General features: G+C 41.5%; 1 protein-coding gene across 2 annotated transcripts in view; it reads right to left on the reverse strand.

Annotated features, from left to right (window-relative positions):
- epha6 (eph receptor A6) overlaps window positions 1–15903 on the reverse strand; it is a 210808-nt gene that overhangs the window by 88798 nt on the left and 106107 nt on the right. For both annotated transcript variants that reach the window (XM_039817396.1, XM_039817397.1), the window contains exons 4-5: window positions 7721–7876; window positions 4429–4764 (exon numbers count right to left, since the gene is read on the reverse strand). In XM_039817396.1, coding sequence (XP_039673330.1) covers window positions 4429–4764; window positions 7721–7876 — 492 coding nt within the window. The remainder of the gene's footprint in view (window positions 1–4428; window positions 4765–7720; window positions 7877–15903) is intronic.

The following is a 15903-nucleotide window of genomic DNA, read 5'->3' on the forward strand; positions in this document are numbered from 1 at the left end:
CAAGTTGAGGTGTGAAAATAAGAAGTTAGACTGACTTTGTGATGTGTAAAATACTTAGAAATCTTAAGGTTGGTCGGATTTCCTTGGTCGGACTTGACACACTTGGGTCTAACGATTAGTAACATTAAGTAAATAATACAATGCATTTTTTATAATATAAGACTCTCAAAGGTGTGTTTCCGCATAATGAATACTTTTAGAACTTTTAGCTAAAAATGCTTTTGTACTTTTACTTACTTTAACTAGTAACGTTTTGAATGCAGGACTTGTAATGGAATCTTTTTAAACCATGGTATTTCTACTTTTACTTAAAGGTCCAATATGTAATGTATTTACTGTAATAATTCAAAAAATGACCCCAATGCTTCAATAGATATCTTTTCTGACAACAATGCCAATGCCAGTAAAGTGATCCCGACTGGTCCTGGCTAACGCCAAAATGATAACGCTGCTAACTGCTAATGTTAACGGAGGGCCAGGCAAGCGGGCCACGGCTGTTTACAACGTGTAGCATGTTCAGTGGCCGTAGCCGACAACGGTGAGTTATTTTAAGCCAATAGAGGGGGGCTGTAAATCAGAAAGAGAAACGTGAGTTTGCACTGTGTTTAGCGATTGTTGCCGTAATTTTAAGCCAATAAAGTGTGTTCAGTCGGGTGGAGAGGACGGCAAGGTAGTGTTATTTTTAGCGGTTCTCACTGTAATACTAAGCCAAGGAAGTGTGTCTGTCCGTCATGTGGAGAGGACGGCGAGGTTGTTGTGTTTTTAGCGGTTCCTACAGTAATTCTAAGCCTAGGAAGTGTGTCTGTCGGGTGGAGAGGACAGCGAGGTTGTTGTGTTTTTAGCAGTTCCTACTGTAATTCTAAGCCGAAAAAGTTTGCCTGTCAGTTGGGTACAGAGCTCCGCGTGAGCACAGGCTTTTATGACTATCAATATAGCCAGCATCTAACGTTAGCTACTCCACTGTGCTATGAAGTAATGTCTGGCTATGTGAGACAAGTGTCTAGCAACATTGATGTGGATGCTGCGGTCTCAGCCTGGCAACCTCCGTGAACTTCAAGTCTGGGGAGGAGGGGGGAGACGACTCTCTCCAGTATTTTGAATTTGTACTGCAGTAACTATTTTAAACACTAGCTGTTAGTATTACATAGTGCACATTTAAAGGAATACTTTGCGGATTTCAAATCAGCTCTGTGCAGGGGTGTTTCTAGGACTTGAGGAGGTTCAGGGCTTAGCCAGTTCACATTTACATAAACTTAATGCAATGCAAAACAGTGATCGGCTTGCCCAGCTTGTTAATAACCGGTGTATGTTCATTTTAGCTACCCAGTTTGTAGATGTTAGTTAGATAGCACCAACATTTGTCCTAATCATAACTGGCCTGGCAACCCAAAGGCCAAGATTTTGTTTCAAGATCTTTGTGGCAACTTATGATGCGGGGGGTCAGGGGGTCCTCCCCCAAGACATTTTTTTTAGCGTTAAAAACTTAATTTCCTGCATTCTGGTGAATTCTTATGCACCTATTTGTACCTTTTTCTGAATCACTTTATGCTGAAAATATCGTTATGTAAAGGGAAACATAGGGGACAATTCAAAAAATAAAAACAATGGAATATTTTGCAGTAAGGCTCCCTTTCTGTATTGCTTTCAACTATTTATTCTCCTGTAGATCGACTTTTCTAATTATATCTGAGTCAGCACACATGTAGCCTAGGCATAATTTACTCTTCCCTCCTCTGTTGTGTCTTTTGTTGGGGAAGAAACCTCCTTAAATGTGCACATGACAATTATTCACCTCAATGATACATGTATTCATTTTAATGAATTAATAAACCCCTGGACTGTAATATTTCAGATGTGTTTGAGCAAGATTTCGGCTCATGTTCAAAACTTTGTGCACATTCAAAATATATCTGTGTTCTGTGTTCTGATTTGAGTTGTGATAGTTTGAGAAAAATAAAGTGATAATAGGCTATTACAAGAATACAGTCACTATATTTCAGAAAATAATGTACCTGCACCATAGTCTGCTGTGCATTACGTGATTGCTCTGCTGATATGGTAGATATCAGACCTTCTGACAGACTCAGAGCCTCGTTTGAGACTCTGGTCTGTCTCTGAATGACACAAAGTTTAGATAGGGAAGTGGATGTACGCTGCTCATCTCTATTTTTACAGAGAGAGTGGACACTAAAGCGACGCACAGGTCTGCTTCAGTACAGTATGTGCAAAGCCAAAGCACAATGAAATAAGGCAACTTATGATTTTGGGGGTTTACATAGGCTATTGTCCGTTTCATATTTGTCAGTCAACTTTTCAAAATACATTCGGGGCTACACTCACAACATTCGGGGCTGAAGCCCCAGCTAAATCGGCTGTCGCCGCGTCTGGCTCTGTGACATTTTTGTGTGGGCAGTGTGTTTAGATGAGCGGTGTTTGGCTTCCCTCCGTGGTGCCAGTGCACAGAGGAGCAGAGTCGCAGGAGTCTGCCAAGATCTCGGTAGAGTTCCACTGCTCTGCTCCGCGGGGAGCTCTGTGCAATGGCATCGCAGAGAGAAGCCAAACATTGTTCATCTTAACACACTACCCACACAAAGATAACACAGAGCTGGTTTGAAATCAGCAAAATATTCCTTTGAGAAAAAGATCTGAAATAACCACTGGCCCCGTGTCATAAAAAGCAGAGACTGCACTAAATATTAACAAATACTTAGAAATACAAACCAGGATCATTAGCACATGGATTGTGCACTGTACAATTATAGCTAACATACAACCAGCTATGTAATTAATAACCTCCATCAAATAGCACATGAATGACACTAACCGTTGACTCGCTCACCAAACTCTTGTTTGTGTCAAGGTGATAGTGGTAAAATACATCACCAGGCTGCTTATCACTGGCTGATGGCCAGACATCTGCCTTTCCCTTGAGCATTTTAAACAGATGCAGCTGGGTATATTAGTGATGAAATGGGTCTTGTGTACAGCTCAGGGACCTGCCAAGACTATGTGCTAAACTGGGCATCCTAATGAAATAAAGAAAGGCTATGTGTTACATTGAGTTACCTGTGAGGGCTAGAGCTGTCCCCTGTGACATAGAATAATGCATTTAATGTGTTTTGGCTGTTTGAGAAAATGTCTTGCTCCCAGACTCCCACAGCAACACAAGGATAGAGGGATGGAGAGAAAGAAGGGAGGAAAGAACAAAGAAGAAAGAAAAAACAAACATGCTTGGAAACAGAAAACAGGAGAGAGAGAAGGAGGAGGACAAACAACCGATTTAAAAGGGAAGAGAGAATAGTCGAGGGAGGACAGGAGAGGGAGGAGGGAGAAAACAGAAAACACAGTGTTTGCAAATTACAAATTAAAAGCATAAGCGTTCCCATACAGACCGCTGTCCCAGAGGAAATATGGGCCTTTCAGCATCAAAACCTTATTTGTAGCAAGTAGGTAGGTAGAGACAACCTCTCCTCCTGTCATCATTCACAGCAGCAGTTAAGGATGCAAAACTAGAGGAACATTAACTGTGGTGTCATTCTGGGGCGCCTGGATAGCTCACCTGGTTGAGCGTGCGCCCCATGTTAGATTCTGACCTGCGGCCCTTTGCTGCATATCATTCCCCGTCTTTTCCCCCTTTCCTGTCTTAAGCTGTCCTGTCAATAAATGCCTAAAAATGCAGAAAAAATAATCTTAAAAAACAAACCAAAAAACTGTAATGTCATTCTGATTCTAAGCCTGACTTTCTCTACCATCTGCATCAATGGTATACAACAATAAATATTGTGTAATTAAGAAATTTTAAAAAGCACTGCTCCACAATCCTATAAATAATTGGTATTTGACAAATGATTCCAAAATATGGAACCAAAATATACAGTGAAAGATATGCTGACCGCATTATGGTTGTCATGAATTTTAGAGAATAGAGAACTCCCGTTATGGAAAAAGGGTTTAAGGATGAAGTCTGGAAAATTCCACGAGTCAGACTCCTAATGGTTATTTAAATGTATCAAGTCGCTCTAAGTAGATGTGAGTGCACCTGTACTCCAAATTTGATTGCAATTTAATCACATACTAAAGAGTTATTGTGTACCAACAGTAGATGATTGTAGCAAACAATTACAGGAAAAAGGCATGCCATTTAAAAAGAATAATGAAAAACCTTTTTCAGGCTCATTCAAAAAATTGTATGCAACTTGGTAAGGATTGGATGAAATTTGCAGTAGTCTTGGGAAATCTGTGGAAATTATAAGGTGCCCTGTTGAGTTTTGTTGTAAAAAAACAAAAGTTGAAGTTTGTATTCAGTATTTCTCACCAAAATGCATTGTGTTATGGTGTTTGAGTTCTAACTAACAGGTTGAATTCATCTACAGTAAAATTGACACAACACACGTACCTCTAAACATCAAGTAAAAGTCAAACACTTACCACCCTGATCAGTGCTGACGGTGATGATGGCTACCTGGCGAGGAAAGGAGCTTATGCCTGACACACCATTCAGGGACTCAATCTCAAAGGTGTAGTTGGCGTGGGCTGAGAAGTCCATGATAGTGACTGTGGCGTCAGTCAGGCCTAATGGTCGTGGTAGGAAACGAAGTTCCTCCTCACAGAACTGGCACTGGTCAGGCTCGGGGCCACAGCGTTTGCACTGGACATTGTAGGTGAGATCCCGGCGGCCCCCGGTGTCGCTGGGATGTGACCACTCCAGCATCAGACAGGTGTCGTTCAGATTAAACATTAAGTTGCGGGGAGGAGATGGAGGGCCTGTCAGTAGTAGAAGAAAATATAATTAATGGATAATTAAATCAATCAGCTAAAGGGTGCTTTTGATATTTTAGCTGATGTTTAGAAAATAAGTTACTCAATTAGCTGTACTAATGCACAACCCACCACTTCCCCATTGCCTACAGCTGCCTTTACTTAAAAAAGCAAATATATAGTTCACTGTTGAACTGGATTTTGAGACACTTCATTTGATCAAAGCTGTCGCTTCTACCGTTTTTCGACCAACACTAGCCCACCAACAAAACCCCAGGGTTTTTAAAAGTGGGAAGACCCACTCAAAATAGGCGATAGACTCCGTTCCCATTGGTAGTAGACCAGTGTGCTTTTCTGCTTTGGTTTCTGGTGTTACCCGTTAAACTTCATGAACACGCCGGAAAACAGGTTAGTAAACACTAATAAGCAGCATGGAGGTCAGTGAAAATGTTGCGGTGGTTACTTCTTTTTTAATCTTTTACTTATTCAGTCTCTCTTTCGAACTCACTGCCTCTTAATTTGGAACGATGTTCGAGCGCTGCTTACACGGAGACAGGCAAAAAAAATCATAAAATCACGCCGGAAAAGGGGCTTAAATTAGCGCGTCCATCCTGGTGTCATGTTTCCCTGCCGATCAAGCTAGGGCGGATAAATACCTGTGACTACTGCAGAGTAATTTGTCCAAGGACTGAATGCCGATCGTTACCTTTCCCACTAAAGGAGAAAGCCAGATGTTAGTGTTTTTTTTGTCCAGTGGAAAAGGGGCATCAGAGTATCCAAGCCGCCAATATTACCACGCAAGAGAGAATACAACATACACTAAGAAAAGCACAGGACCCAAAATTGACCCCTGAGGTACACCCCATATAAGACTCAATTCTAAATGCTTTGCATAAATGGTAGCATAAGGTAGTCTGTTAATCTATATCTAAAGAATCATCCCAAAATAAACAGCTGTTGTCCCCACAGGTACATTGCAGTATTAAATTGTTAAACATCACATTTTACTGCCGTACCACAAAACTCTTCATATAAATTCCTCTCCTTTGCAGTAAACATTCTACGTTATTTTACCTCCCTCACATTTTACTTTGTTAAGGTGTTTTTGTGCTCTCTGGATGTATGTTTTTGTGTGTCAGGGTAAGTATTGTGCTATAGCAGGCAGCCAGCCAGCTGTCAACAGGGTGGAGTTAAAAGGCCTGAGGGATTTGAACACTCCCATCCTGCCAGGTTCACTGTCTGCCCAGACAATGGGATGTTTCCCTCTCCTTTACCATCCTTCCATTCTTCTCCCTCCCTACCTTTGCTAAAAATCTCAGCAGACAGCAAAGCTCCTCCTATCCCTCCTCCACTTATGCCAGCGAATGTCCATTCTCTCTATCTCTTTCTGCGTCTATTGGCCATTATCTCACCTCCTCTATTCTCTCCATCGAGGAGAATTCACCCATCTCCCCTCCTGCAGAGCAACCCCACTGCCATCAATCAACTCCTATTCTCCTCTAGGGGGAGATTGGTATCAGCACCCTCCTTCCTTTCTCTTTTCACTGTCTACTCCATCCAGCCTTTACACTTTCTCTCCACCTTTATCTCTCCTCCGGTGACATCCTCTCTTTCTTGCTCTACCTTTGTCTTCCTCTCGGGTTCTCTGTCTTTAATCTTCATTTTTCTTTTTTTATACTTAGACATCTAGCAAATAGTTTAGGCTCTGGCCTACAAGCTCCTGATTAAAATGCATTATGTGAGCAAACAGAACTCACAGCTTGTTAGAATAGATGTGGTAGTCTGCACCTCTTAGTTTTCTGGGTTGTTACACCCCCACAAGCCTTTATACACAATGTTTCTACTGTACTATACTTAGGATGAGCTTTTGCCTGGTAGATTTACTTCAACATCTAACAGTGTAGTATTGGTAAGTATGGTGTCCATTTTTATATATTTTACTTGAACTTAATCTCCAAAAATCCAATGCTCACACCAAGATAAATTAACCACCAGAGCATAGTTGTGGCTTTGTGCTGGTTGTATATGTTATATTTTATGTAAATATTTTTTTCATTTAGAAGCTTTCACCTTGGTCATTGGTCTAATGTCTTCATACTTCAGAGGTAAAGTGTTTTTATGGTGGCACATCTTTACCTGTTTCATCAGTATATAATAGCTATATACAGTACTGTTGGATATCAACTATATAATAGCTATCCAACAGTAAGAGACTGTTGTTGTTGCTGTTACTCTGGAAAGCCTGCAGGTATACATGGATGGATTTTTATGAGCAGAAGGAATATGCTGCATAATCTGAGTCTAAATTTAGAGATGAAAACATTGTTTTAAGGCTTCAAGCCTTTCTGAAGATTTCCTCTGCAAACAGTGTATTAAAGGGAACTGTAAACTCACAGCTTCACCACAATGGCTTGGCTTTGTGTTGCTGTAAAAGACAAATACACTTTTCCACCCTGTAGAGCTCTTAGACATGGCCCCCGTCTATCTCAGTGACAGCTAAATGGCTTTTTAATTAAAGGAGAATTAGTCCGGTTAAACTGTAATTTAATGCAAATATGAAGTCGTAATGACAGTCGGTGAATCATCAATGAAGGCGAGGCAGCTGAACAAAAGCCATGTAATTCATCCAGAGACTCTCTAATGCACAGTTTCACAGCAGATAAGTCCTGCAGACGAGACTGGATTTACGGCCACAGCTAATTCTGAGAGACCACTGGAGTAATCCACCAGCTCGAGAGACAAAGCAATAACTTGCCCAGACTGTCAGGCATACACAAGTATAGAGATCTTTACCGTGAATTTACAATTACAGATAGAGCAGTGATGGCAATGAGGCTCAAAGCTCTCCCATGACTCTGATCACATCAAAAAGGATGACTAAAAGCCCTGAACATCCATGTGGTTATGTGTCTAACGAACGAGTAATAAGTAATTATTAAGCCCAGTGTGCTGATTTACTCACGTGTACAAGCCATTGTTGGAGGATCACTCTCAGCCCTGAAGAAGCCCATCTCACAGCGGCAGATAGCAGCTCCTTCTCCATAGCTGAAACTATGTGGAGGGCACTTTGAACACCTGATGTTTCCAGCATATGCCTTGTAGAAACCTGGGTGACATGCTGGGGGTGACAGGAAGACAATATGACAGGATATGAGAGCAAAGCCAGGTCATGTTATGGGCGCACACAAGAATATCACATTTAAACATCTCATATCCTTATGTTTTACACATGAGGACAACACGTGTTGTTTGCTAACAAGAAACCAGCAATGACGTAATGTTTCTAAAATATTACATCATATTGAACTCATACCTATAACATCAATAAACAAGAGGCATTGGAGTGGCCTGGTGTCTGTCAATAATCATCATTTGCATTATCAGTTATGCTAACTGTGTCTGGTATTCATCACACATTCCTATTTCAGAGCATTAAAGACTTATAACAGATTCATTAAAATCAGGTTTTATTTTCAAATATGGAAATTGATGCAGCAAGGTTCACTAAAATATAATGAGACATCTGCTCTGCTTTTTGGAACTTATACTCAAAATATTTTTATTTTTAAATGACAATTATCTGTTTTGTTGTTTAGAATTAATTACCAATTAATAACTTTTCTCAACTGGAATTAAAAGCACTTGCATTGTAGAATCCCACACATATTTCTCTTCTCCCTTCCTGGATAAGAACAAAGGTTAACCCTGATGAAAGTAATGGTCACAGCTTTAATGCCTTATTTGAATATACTGCTGGTGTTTCACTCTCGATAAATAATTCAAGCTGAATGATTAGATGTGATGATAGAAAGGCTTTTTAACAGAATAAAGTATTGCACCTGGATGAGGATGTTTTTACACCTAGTTGGTTTGCTCTAACTTTTTAGTGTTCTACCTTTTACCTTTATCAGAAAACAATCATGGGGTCAGAGAACTATGAAAGAAAACACAATGCTAACAGAATTTTACTTACTTAAACCTTGCAATGCAAATATGTAATATATATCAAAAACATTGTACATATCCATTCATCATAAAGTAAAAATAAATGTAGATGATTTTATTTTTATACTGTTTATTGATCCCCAGTGGGGAAATTACAAAATGAATGATAGCTTAGCTGGCTTACGGCGTCACTCGAACAGAACTTAGTTGTTACTAATACCATAACAATGGCTATGTGCTTTTCCTGCTATGACAAATCCAAAATGTCTGCTGTGATTGTGAAAAAGGCATATTACTAAAAAAACATAAAGGTGATGAAGTAAAGTATGATTTAAAAAACATTATCTGATCTGAGCTGTGACACTGTGAATGAAGCGGTCTGCATATGGCCACACAGCCCTGAGTAGAGGTCCAAGTACTGCGGGTGTTTCAAAACTCTGCATACAATAATATAAAACACATACACAAGGGACCTTAAAACTTAAATTGTCTAGGGTTATTGGGCAAAAATTCCATAAAAACCTTTCAGCATATTTTTATTCAAGTGGTCGGAGAGAAAACTAGACTTCTGCATCTCTGCTGTTTTCAGGCTTTAGGAAATCTAGCCTGTGATGGAAGACTTTGGCCAATCGCAGGTCATTTCAGAGAGAGAGAGAGAGAGAGAGAGAGAGAGAGAGAGAGAGAGAGAGAGAGAGAGAGAGAGAGAGAACATTTCTATTCTATTGGCTGTTCTACACATGCAGACGCAGAGGAGAGATGGAGAGCTGCCGGAAGAGGTCTCACTGCAGCTTTAATTTATAGCATGTAATTGCATTGTGTGCCTCATTCTGCACCAGGCTATTTACATGAGTAGTGGAGATTGCACTTCATGCTAATATAAAGTGTGATAAACTCACAGTACAATTGGCAAAACATCTGTACAAACATATTACTATCAAACCCAGGTTTTGTATTAAAATCCACAGTATAAATAGAGAAAATTGACCAAGACCACATGCATTGTGAGTTTTGTACCACCGTAGCATTAAAAAATACGTTGTCTCCCTATAGGCTACAGGAGTTGGAAAAGGGAGCACTGAAACACCTTTTTCTAAACACTTAACAAGTAAATTGAAGTACGTGACTGCTGCAGTATGGGTTTAACTGATAAAAATTTTTTATAAGACCTTCCCTTATTAAAAAGCTAAGAAAATCAACTAAAAGCTTACAAAAGTCATTAGGGGCAGACTACAACAGCTTGTAATAGCATTTCTCAACCTCCAAAGCACTTCCAAGTCACACAGATGTGTAAAAGTCTCCTGCCTGGTGAGATTTCCATTGCTGCTGGTTGTCACCAAGCACATCGATTTAACAAGGTAACACAAGCTGAGCCATTTGAAGGGATTCACCTTGAAGCACCGAGTGCCTTTGTGTGTCTCCATTGCTGCCTGTGATAAATGGAGCTGTAGGGAGGACAAGGAATCGCTTGAAACCACGACTGATCAAATGGGCACAATTAGGACAGAGGCAAACACACACACACACACTCTATATTCTCTTTTTCAACAGCAAATCTTAGTGTCCTGTGAGAGTAAGATATATTGAAATTTAAATAAAACTAAAAAAATTGAAATTGATATTTGATATCGAAATCTTGGCATACACAAATACATGCAGCACACACACCCACATACCGTACATCAGTATGATAAGTGGCATCTACTATGGCGTACCAAGGCTGCCTCTGTCATTAACCTATGATACTTGTGTGTCCTTGAGTCAAAAATCGTCAGTCAACTCACCCACCCCACTAGACCCTGTTTTAGACTGTCAACCTAATGATGCTTCTGCCCGACCTTCGCTGAACTGAGGGGATGTTCCTTTTCGAACCTCACAGCATGCCTCTGCAATCTGTCTGGCCAGGCTCTGTCAAGGCCACAGTGGTGCTCAGGATGGGCACGCACGCACGCACGCGGCAACAGCAGTAAAAAAAAAACAAAACACTGAACTACAGCTTGTCAAATGTGAATGGCGCCTGAAGATTTTGACTTTTGAGCAGTTATATGGACTGTATCAGTAATATAGCAATTATTACAATAAACATCCATCCAGATGGATGAAAAAAACTTGGTATTGGACAGATTTTGTACATTGAGCAGCGGATGGTCAGGTGACTAGTCAGTATGATATGAAGGTAAATATGGTGCAAAATGTGAGAGTGTTGTATCCTGTTAATACTGTTAGTGAACACTGGCGGCGCAAGAGTGCACAGTGAGGATACAGGTGAAAGGTATGTGCGTAGATGAAGAAATGGTATGTGCAGAGAAGAAGAAGAAGAAAGTTGGAAGTAGCGCGATACATGTCTCTTGGCTCGTACTTAAAATACTTTTACAAAACACCACATTTTGGTGACGAGGATGGCTATTAACGTGCCTCTACCTACACCGTTCATGCCTTGCCCAGTGGAACCTGCTATTCCCTTCCCTACATGGGCGAAAATGTTAGAGAACTATATGCTAGTAATCGATGCTAACGAGGAGAAGTGGCCTGAAGCAAGAAAGCGTGCTGTTCTTCTCCATGCACTTGGCACCGAGGGACAAAGACTACCGGATATAGGTACTACATATGCTACTGCAGTGGATGGACTTAGAAATCACTTCGTTCCTAAAGTAAATGTGATTGCGGAATGTCACAAATTCCGCCAGAGGGCACAGTGACCAGATGAGTCGATAAACCAGTATCTAGCCTCATTAAGTGAACTGGCTGCACTGTGTGAGTTTGGTGATATGGAGGATCAAATGCTACAAGATCAACTGATAGAGCGTGTTGCCAATACACGCGTATCAGACTGACTGACCCTGGCTAAAGCTACTTCCCTGGCCCTGCAGATTGAGGCTGGGATAACGAATGCTGGCGTTCTCTCCGACAGTACTACGACTGCTGCTACCACGACGGCAACTACTGCTGCTTCGGTGAGCTAATAGTAGACACCGGTTCATCAGTTTCTATCATTCCAGAGAGCACTTACCAGACTCGCTTTCCTACATTCATCCAACTTTCTGAGCCTGCAGTGAACCTGTTCACATATTCAAGAGAGAAAATACCTGTTAAAGGGTGTATACGTGCCACAGTTACTCATGATGTGGATTCTACAGGCTCATTCGTAGTGGTAAAGTCCGGCACTTCTCTATTAGGGCTAGATCTAGTTGTGGCATTGCACATGCGTATCACTGCATGAAAAGTGGGATTTTCGTCAGTATGCGGCACTGTAGATTGTCGTGGAACTTCAGGTTTACGGCTGTATACGGCAATTTACAGGCAACACCGAAAACTGCCGTGAATTGTCGGAAATTGACGTGGGCCTTGCTTGGCAGTTGTCCCCCCATGACCCCCCTTCCCTCTAGTTCTAGGGGAGGCTTTCACATGTAAATTAAAATGCTGTGAGCTATACAAATGCAAATCAGGGTAGCAGGGGGAGTTTTACCCCAGGTGACATTTTTCTAAAAGGTATTAACTTAATTTTAAGAAAATCTCTTAAAATAGATCAGATTCAGTATAGCCTAATTGTAGAATCTTTAGTAGATTTATTTGATGAAAGTATGCTAGATTAATTACTGTGTATGTCATTAGTAATGACTAATTAGATGTAAAAAAAGATACACAAAATAATTTATTTCAACAATTAGTTTTAATCAGGCTTTACCATAAAAGGTAAAATGTGCAATCCATGATTCATTCACAGTCTCAACCCCTGTACATAGTGACATGACTACAGTGACCTTTCTTTGGTCTTGCTCATCCAACATTGTCTGGTGGAATGGAGACAGAGGCTCCACTGTACAGTTTTCTAAGAGAAGTCTTTCTGCTGACACCAGAATGTGCTTCACATAAAGCATATCAGCTTTGTCATTGCATGACAAGGTCCCAACCATTTGTGTTCTTAAAATACTGGCAAATTCAGCACCATATTCACATGTCCATGACATATGAAGCTGTTGGCTCTGCTCAAATGGCCTCATAATCTAGACATCAATTGTCCTATTGTTATTAAACTTTCCCAGTATTCCATTAAATCTCACTGTAATTCACCTCCACACCAGTGTGTGCGCTGTTCGCGCCCTGCTGGTTAATCTGCTCCTCTTTGTCTCTCTCTATCACTCTACCCCGTCCTCACTGCTACCATTTGAAAAAAGCGGGGTGCGGGGAGATGAGTCCCGAGAGTTGCAGCAAAAGCTTCCGAAATATGGGAATATTTCAGGCCAACTGGTAAAAGAGTTATCTGTACACTCTGTCAAACTTCACTTGAAAACACACAGGAGTTGTTCAAGACATTTGGAGCGATTTTTCTCTCCTCCATGTCACCTCCGCGTCTTCACAACTCAGAGACAAACTGTAGCAGGCGCTACTAACCGAGCAAGGGTAAGATTTAAAGAATATGCTTTCATTGAATGAACTTCATTAATTTTTCTGTATAAGGACATAGATACCGATCTTAACCGATTATTTATTTTTTTTAACAGACTAACCTATATGACCTATATTTGCTCGGAGCTGTCTGCCGGTCCAGATTTACATGACGCTGATAATTACGCCATTGTGTGTAAGTATTTTTTACTTTTCATCTTTCCTTGTTTAATTTTACTGTAACTTATGTTTTTTTTAATTCATGCACATCCACTCTCATTTAATTGTTTTCCAGCTGCCTGTAAGACATATTACGAGACAGCACGCAGGAGCTTCAGCTAGAAACAACCAGATGTGGCATCACGGGAATATTTTTCAGGTGCATTCATAGATGTGTTGTGTCCGTAAGCAGTGCATTGCGCTGTACTGATTGTGTTTATTGATTGATTTTACAGCTGCTGGAAGTGAGACAGAGTGTGCTGGCTGTGGGTGAGGTGGACATTTGGAAGTGCGCCACCATAGACTTCCAGGACAACGCACCACAGACGTCTGCTAAATGGACAGAATTTAGACCGATGCTGCCGGTTACCAACAGCTCCCCCGGGCCGCGGGTTAGATGTGGACGGTGCTGCTTCTCGTGAGCGAGGGATATTTGTTGTGTGTGCTGTGTGTCTCCGATGCTCTGTACAGTTTTTTTCTGATTGCGTTTGTGTTTTGTGTCAATAAAGCTCTATCTTTGAATAAACCGCACATTCCTGGCAAATCATTTAACTATGATAATCATGACATGAATATACAACATAGCATATATGAAATAAATATAATAAATAAATATATATATAATTTTATTATAATAATGGCCCAGGTTGACCAATAACCTAACCCGTGACAGACCTGTCAACCAATCACGAGATATTTTTCTTGTTTAAAAGTAGTGGTTTCAGCCAATAGTAAGTGAGGAAATTTCAGCCAGGCCAGACGTTCTCTGGCCAGGCGTCTATTCATATTCTAATTAGACCCATTAACACCTCCGCGGGGGCTCTCCACATACGTCATGGTTCGTTTCCGACAATATGTGGCACAGACGAACGTGACGTTCGCAGCCTGTAAATTGTCGATAACTGCCGAAAATTAGGGGGATTTCCGGGCGTTTACAGGCATTTACGGGGACGGAAATCCCACTTTTCATGCAGTGTATTGTGGGCACAAAAGTTGTTACAGCTGACAGCTCTGATGATCCTACTGCACCGAGGGCACCTACTGTACCAAGCACAATACCACAGATTGCACCCGAGATCCAGGTACAAGAGATTGGCTGCACAAAATTCAACTCAAACCAGAGGCTGTGCCAATACAACCAAAACTCAGGAGACTTCCCTTCTCGGTGAGGCAGGCCGTGAGTGAGGAGCTCAAAGACCTACAGGAAAAGGGCGTTATAGAACACATCTCAACCGATAGTTGTGACGCAGAGAAAAGATGGAGGAAAACTATGCATGTGTGTTGACCTCAGGGAACCTAACAAAGCCATTGTCAGTGACTGTCACCCGTTACCACACATGGACGAGCTATTCTCTGAGCTGAGAGGAGACACAGTCTTCTCTACCATCGACCTGGCCTCTGCTTACCATCAAATGTTACTGCATCCAGAGAGCCGTGATATAACTGCATTTATCACACATGATGGACTTTTCTGTTTCTGCCGATCCCATTTGGCCTTGCTTCAGCTCCATCAGCTTTCCAGAAGATGATGACAATCATACTGGCAGGCATACCAGGAGTACAGGCATACCTGGATGATGTGATTTGCTACGGAACCACTCAACAGCAGCATGATGCCAATCTACGGAGGGTGCTGTGTGCCTTGAACGAGGCAGGACTTAAGCTGAACATGCAGAAGTGCAAGTTTAACCAGACTTCTTTGTGGTTCCTAGGCCACACCATATCCAAAGAGGGGCTTCACCCAGATCAAGATCAGATCACAGCTGTGGCCAATGCACCTGCCCCACACAACACATCCTCCCTGCGATCCTTCTTGGGTCTTGTGTTATGGTATAGTAAATGTATTCCTGACTTTTCTACTGTTGTTGAACCTCTACGTGAAACACTCAGGGAGTCTACAGAACAGCAGTTGAACTAGACTGCTGAGGCTCAGCATAGTTTTACTGACATTAAGAGACTGATTGTTGAGAGCCCTGCCCTAGCACTATACGAGCCTGAAATGCCTACATATTTAACTATGGATGCCTCTGATTACAGACTAGGGGGTGTACTGAGCCAACTTCATTCAGACAACACAAAGACAGTCGTAGCGTTTGCATTCAGAACACTTTCTCCTGCTGAAAGGAAATATTCCACTGTGGAACGTGAAGCGCTGGCTTGCATTTGGGCAGTAGAAAGGTGGAGAACCCATCTATGCGGACATCACTTTGTGTTACGCACAGATCATTAAGCACTTACTACCCTGCTCACATCCAAGGGTACTGGCCGTGCTGGGTCTGCGAATTGTGAGGTGGTCTGCACGATTACTTTACTTTACATAGGATGTTGCTTACCGCCCTGGGAAACTGAATGTGACTGCCTGTCCAGGCTTCCACTGCCTAACACAGGAGAAGCTGAAGTGGAACCGGACATAGTGGCTACTGTCTTCATGGAGTCTTTGCATGCCATGTCCTTGTTGGAGTTCACCGCTGCATGTGACACTTGTCCTGAACTGACTCAATTGCAACAGCAAATACAGAAAGGCTGGCCAAAATGCAGAAAGAATGTACCAAATGAGCTGGCTTCATACTTCAATGTACGAGACGAACTGGCTGTAGA

Source organism: Perca fluviatilis, chromosome 12, assembly GCF_010015445.1.
Source record: "Perca fluviatilis chromosome 12, GENO_Pfluv_1.0, whole genome shotgun sequence".
NCBI lineage: Eukaryota > Metazoa > Chordata > Actinopteri > Perciformes > Percidae > Perca > Perca fluviatilis.